Below are 5,537 nucleotides of genomic sequence, written 5' to 3'. Positions count from 1 at the left end.
GGATCTCCTTGGGACTTGGTTTGTGGGATTTTGAAGAGCGAGCTTTGGGACTCTTTCTTCTGTATTTCCACTATTTTCTATCTTGTTATTCCTTTTGGTGGTCATTGCTATTCTGTTATGGCCAAATTTTTCTGTTTCTCGTTGCTTCTTGTTGAGATACCTAGTAGGAGCTAATATCCAGTCTTTTTTTTTTTTTCTTAAATTTCAATTACTAATTGTACCATTACTATTTAATCGGAATTTAAAATCGAACAGCTAGGTTGAAATCGATGGAAGCGCCGAGCTCAAGGATTTTTAGAAAAACCGCCAAATGCCAACAGAAAAAATGAGTAGAAGTTCATCTAGAAAATAGTGAAGGATATCCAAAATGTAAATGTAAAATAGTTGATAATCGTCCCTCAAATTAAAAATCATCCGAAATATTTCAATTGAGGCCTGATGAACAAATTTGCTATTCGGTTAGATGATCGTAACTCCTCGAGGAAATTGACTACTACATGCTGCTTCCTGCGCAGCTAACATTTCTCCATTTATGGTGGCCCGCACTGCTTTCCACTGTTATCACAATAGTGCGTTTTTCATACCACTAAACCTGCTTCAGAAGAGCAAGTTTGAAGGAAAACATGCATCATGTAGCGAAAATAAACACCACAACTCCTTTTTCTTTCTTTACCTTTTAGAGAGCCATATTCTACTAAGGGGAATGAGAATGACTAGAAGTCTTAGTTTTTCTTCCTTCTCGATACTATCTCTGACGCCCAAGCTTTGCCAATTTCAGTCTGGAACTTCCCTGCAAAAGGGTTGATGACAATTAGCCAGGGAAAGATACACAAATTTTTTTCCCAAGATCAACCACAAAAGCAAATACCTTTCAATCTTGCTTAAACTCATCAAGAAATTTGGTTAAAAGTATGATCACGCTCGACAATTTCAGTTAGAATTTGACAAAAATCAAACCAGAGGACAAAATGCACACGTTAGCAAGTTTAGGAATTGCGCTGCACCTTTTTGAAGTTTCAGGACCAAAGTACAGATGAACATAAGTTAGAAAAGGTAAATTGAGATTGTCCCTCGGGTAAATAATACCTTTCATAACTACATTGAAGAATAGTAATTTCATTTCATCTCAAGATTGGAACCCCATTTTATTGAGACAGAAGTGACCAGAAGTACAAAAACTATAGATGAAAATGGAATTTCTTTTTAATGACAAACACCACAATATATAGCCTAGGTTTCGTTATTCAAGTTATGGTTAAATAAGTAATCTCAATTTGAAATCCATATTCCCATTAAACGAAGATTTACCATGAACCTGCAATACCAAAAGAAATTCAACCTAAAATGGGAGAAAAAAGTCTGATGACATTCTACAAGAGCAGACACTCATCGAATTTGAAACATCATCCATACAGTGAGATTTTGTGGCTCACATATTCAGCCATGTCTTTCTTTGGTGACTTCGAATTAAATCTACTGATGACAAAATCAGACCAACTACCAAAATACTGGCTAAATATCAATTGATCAATCTTCTATCTTGCATACCATCTCTCAAATTTGAGAAAATTTTCAGATAGCATAATGTAATTTCCACAAAATGTTTTGTCGTTTAGTTTGAAAAATAATGCTAAATAACACATTGAGTAGGTAGTTATTATAGTAACTAAAAATATTTTGCAATCTGTTCCTTCATGACTGAAAGTAGTGATAAAGTTGTTCATTCATGACTGAAAGGTCATGAGTTCGAATCCAGGAACCAGCCTCTTTGCAATTATGCAAGGATAAGGCTACACACAAGGATTGCCTCCACCCAACACTCGCTAGTCGGGTTTAACGGGGAGTGGTTTTTTAATTAGCAATGGCTGTTAAATCAAATTACTGACTCTTACTCGAATATCTCCAAATTAAGAACATTAAAAGGGAAAAAACACAAGCAAACACGAAAACAAGCCAAACAGCATTTAAAGATCTGGGTTTAAACTGTAGTTTTCAGATTGTTCCTGTAGAATGAGATTTCTGAATTGCTTGAGGAATTACCTCAGCAGGCATTCTATTTATACACAAGGATTTACAATCTCTAATTAAAAGAAAATTAAAAATCAAATCAAATCATAAACTAATTACATAATAACATTCCCTTAATAGGAGATATATGAACTATTTCCCTAAATAGAAGTTATTATCCAACAGTTCCACATTTTTCCAAAGTTCAGGTCACCTTACCCATAGTTATTATCTGAGTGTGAACCTTGCCAATTAAGAAATATTAAACAAATAACTTTATTTCCAAATGAAGAGGAAAATCATACCAGCAGTTGACTGGAAAAATTCAACCAAATCCTTTCCCTGTTCTGAACAAAGCCATGAGAGAACATATTTCAGAACTAAAAGAAGATCTAAAGCATATTTGTAGATACTGGTATAGACTCTAGAATATAGATTATGTGGAAAGTAGAAACTCATGTGAGGCATGTCCTAAATTCAAATCATCCTTGCTGAAAAATTATTTTACTCTTGTGTATGTTTTAATGCTCAACAATTAACAAATAATTCACAAGACTTGACAAAAGCCGGTAGATAATCACAACAAAGTGAACAAAGTGCTAAGAAAAAAAAAAATTGAAGAAGCCACTGACCATCTTCATATTCCAAGGCTTGAAGGATCATCTCCACCTGAATGGGACAAATTTAAAGGACTCAGTAACTAGAAGTGTGCATGGTAGTCTGAGACCAAAATGTTGCATAATCATTACCAGATGATGTTCTCAACAAAACTATTTAACAGAAACCATTAAAATCTGTTGCATGATGGAGCATTGAAGATTAATTGTATTACTTTCGTCTTTTTATTTGCAAACCATTACATTACAATCACTTGGGGAGAAAAAAAAGCATATTCTAAACTGATACTTTAATTAAAAAAAACAAGGGAATTGCCAGTGAAAAACAGGAAGTAAAAAATATGTTGGAACAGCCATAGTAGTTAATTGCGCCGCAATAGCACCGGGAGCCGCGCTGTATAGGCGTTGCAGTGCCTCGCCGCAAGAAACCGCGCCGCACCACACCGGAACGCAATAGCGGCCATTGCAATCGCATTTGCGGCCATATTGCTGTCATAAGGCAAAATGTCAGTTTTGTTCTAAATTTAAATGTGTAACAGATAAAATTTAAGGGTTTTTTAGTCTATCTGCGTCTATCTCTGTCGCTTCTGCTATCTCTTCCTTTAAAAAATGTTTATTTTTGTCATTATTTCTGTCATATATCTATTCCGCTATTTCCGCAACCGCAACCCGCTATAACGCTATAGAGTTTTTCGGGATTGGCCGCGACATGCCGCAATCCGCATTTGATAACTATGGGAACAACACCATCACATTGTTACATCTTCTACCATTTTTATTTCCTTCAGATAGTTAATATTATGAATCAGACGCATGATATGTTTATTTGTACAAACAAGAAGCTACGCATAGAGAAGTTTAAATAAAGACAAGAATATCACAAAAAGCCTAAAGAAAAAGCATATAAAGATGTGAAAATAGTAATTAAAATTAGTCAAAAGGTAATCTCGAATCTAAGGGCAATTGCTGAAAGACAGAATAGGAAAAAATCAACAAACCTTGTCAAGATCCTTGACAAATTTGGCTTCTGGAGAGGAATTTGCTTCATATTCTGTCCACAACTCAGCTATTTCCTTGGCTTGATTATTGAAAATGGATTTAAGAACCAAGACAAATGAGTTTATTTTATTTACTCATTAAAAAAATTATTTAAAGAGTGAAAACAAAGTACCTCTAGGTCCACCACCAAGCACTTTACACATATGATCTAGTGCTTCTTGCTCCCTTCGACTTTTTTCTTCTTTTGAAATTCCGTCTGACGGGGTTATGTCCCCAACAATTGCTGTTAAGAAAGTGCTCAAGTAAGAGCATCAATTTATAGCTCTGAAAGAGAGAACATGGGGAAGAAACAAGAATGGCGTAGTAATACTCACATTTTAAAGCTTCTAGAGATTTGAAAATCCAAAATATAGAATTTTTATAGAAAACAAATTCGGGATTAAAAAATATTGTGATTTTGTATGCAGCAAATCAACTGCTGCAGTTATGCAATCAAGTTAATTCCTGTAGAAATTTCAGAATCTTCTCAAGTTTTCAGCAAGAGTAAAAGACTAACCATACTGAGTAGAAAGTGTATATCTGTGTGTATGAGTTCCCAGGACAATTCAAACCAGCAGAACTTAATGCTATCAACTCATAAACCAATTATATTTAACCTTAATTTCTCCTTCCTTTATCTCATTCTCTTCACAATCTCTTTACAGCCAAATTCATCCAATTTTGGTCACATCACGAAGTATAACACTACCGAGAAACAGAACCTTTCTTTCCAAATACAGACAAGTATCATGACCACAAAAAAAAAAAAAAGACAAAACAGCATACCTTCTGCAATGTCGTGAACAATAGCCATTTTTACACACCTAAAATTAACAAAAACATTTCTCAGAAAACTTACCCATTGCATTTATCATGTGCACAATTTTAAAAGAAATAATAACAAAAAAAGTAGAAAAAATGTGTGTGTGTTCTCAAACATATATATAGCTCAAGAAAAGGAGGGGAAATTAACTTGTTTCGATCCACGCCAGGGATATCTGCTGCAATCAGAGCCATCAAACCCATTCGATACATATGATCCGCTATAGATTCCGGATCCTCAACGTCTTTTCGCACCCATCCTGCTCTTTTTGTTGTCTATGTCAGATTACACACACGCACAACCCAAAAAGTTATCAGACTACAAATTAAAACCACAAATATTTTTTTACCTAATACACAATAAATGAAGCACAAAAAGGCAATAACGAAATAATGCAGAACTACCAAATTAAAAACAAAAATATATTAATTAAAGGAGAGTCAACATTATCATGATCTTCACCTTGAGGTGGTGACATATAGAGAGGAAATCAATGGCGGAGGAGGCAGAAGGAGCTCCGCCGTGAACGGTGGAAGAAGAAGGCGGAGGAGTGGTGCTAACCGATGACGACGGTGTAGATGAGGCCATGCGAAAAGCCCTAGCTGGTGAGTGAGGTGAAAGTGCAACGGATTTGAATCTGAGTTGAGTGAAAGATCGAGATGGTGTTGAGAAGAGTGAAAGCAGAACTCTACTTCCACTTCCCATTCTCGAATTTTTATTTTATTTTTTATTTTAATTTGAATTCACTTTTCTCTTTAGATTTTTGGCACTTTGCATATTCACCTGCGTTTGGGAGTTGGAAGAACAGTGAGCGAATGAATATTCGGCATATGCGAGAACTTGGGTTAGTGTATTTGTGCAGCCAATTAAGGTCCTACAACTCAGATTCTGAATTGTATCTATTCATATTTTTTTTCTTCTGTTTTTTTTACTAATTTCTCGGATAACTATTTCTACTCATTTTTGTTATATCAATCTCACGTTAATATTTATAAGAATTTCTATAATAAGAATATCCTATTATTTGAAGAATAATTTCATTAATTTTCTTG

At 34.8% G+C, this 5,537-nt stretch overlaps 1 protein-coding gene across 3 annotated transcripts; it reads right to left on the bottom strand.

Annotated features, from left to right (window-relative positions):
• Window positions 1–307: 307 nt before the first annotated feature.
• Window positions 308–5,267, bottom strand: LOC133295372 (uncharacterized). Of its 3 annotated transcripts, none has more exons than XM_061494197.1 (9): window positions 4,948–5,267; window positions 4,636–4,760; window positions 4,449–4,486; window positions 3,796–3,906; window positions 3,623–3,702; window positions 2,640–2,676; window positions 2,313–2,354; window positions 674–790; window positions 308–592 (listed from the first exon to the last, which is right to left on the bottom strand). In XM_061494197.1, exons 1-8 carry the CDS (start codon window positions 5,188–5,190, stop codon window positions 723–725), a joined length of 744 nt encoding a protein of 247 aa, XP_061350181.1. In that variant the 5' UTR covers window positions 5,191–5,267; the 3' UTR covers window positions 308–592; window positions 674–722. The 3 variants fall into 3 exon arrangements, with proteins under 3 accessions (XP_061350181.1, XP_061350182.1, XP_061350180.1); XM_061494198.1 differs by having other exon boundaries at window positions 308–555; XM_061494196.1 differs by lacking the exons at window positions 308–592; window positions 674–790; window positions 2,313–2,354; window positions 2,640–2,676 and adding an exon at window positions 2,687–3,113.
• Between the last annotated feature and the right edge of the window lie 270 nt (window positions 5,268–5,537).

The sequence above is a fragment of the Gastrolobium bilobum genome, unplaced genomic scaffold (assembly GCF_033153095.1).
Source record: "Gastrolobium bilobum isolate Gb01-03AN ecotype WA unplaced genomic scaffold, APGP_CSIRO_Gbil_v1 utg32069, whole genome shotgun sequence".
NCBI classification, from domain to species: domain Eukaryota; kingdom Viridiplantae; phylum Streptophyta; class Magnoliopsida; order Fabales; family Fabaceae; genus Gastrolobium; species Gastrolobium bilobum.
This window is presented reverse-complemented; position numbering and strand designations above follow the sequence as displayed.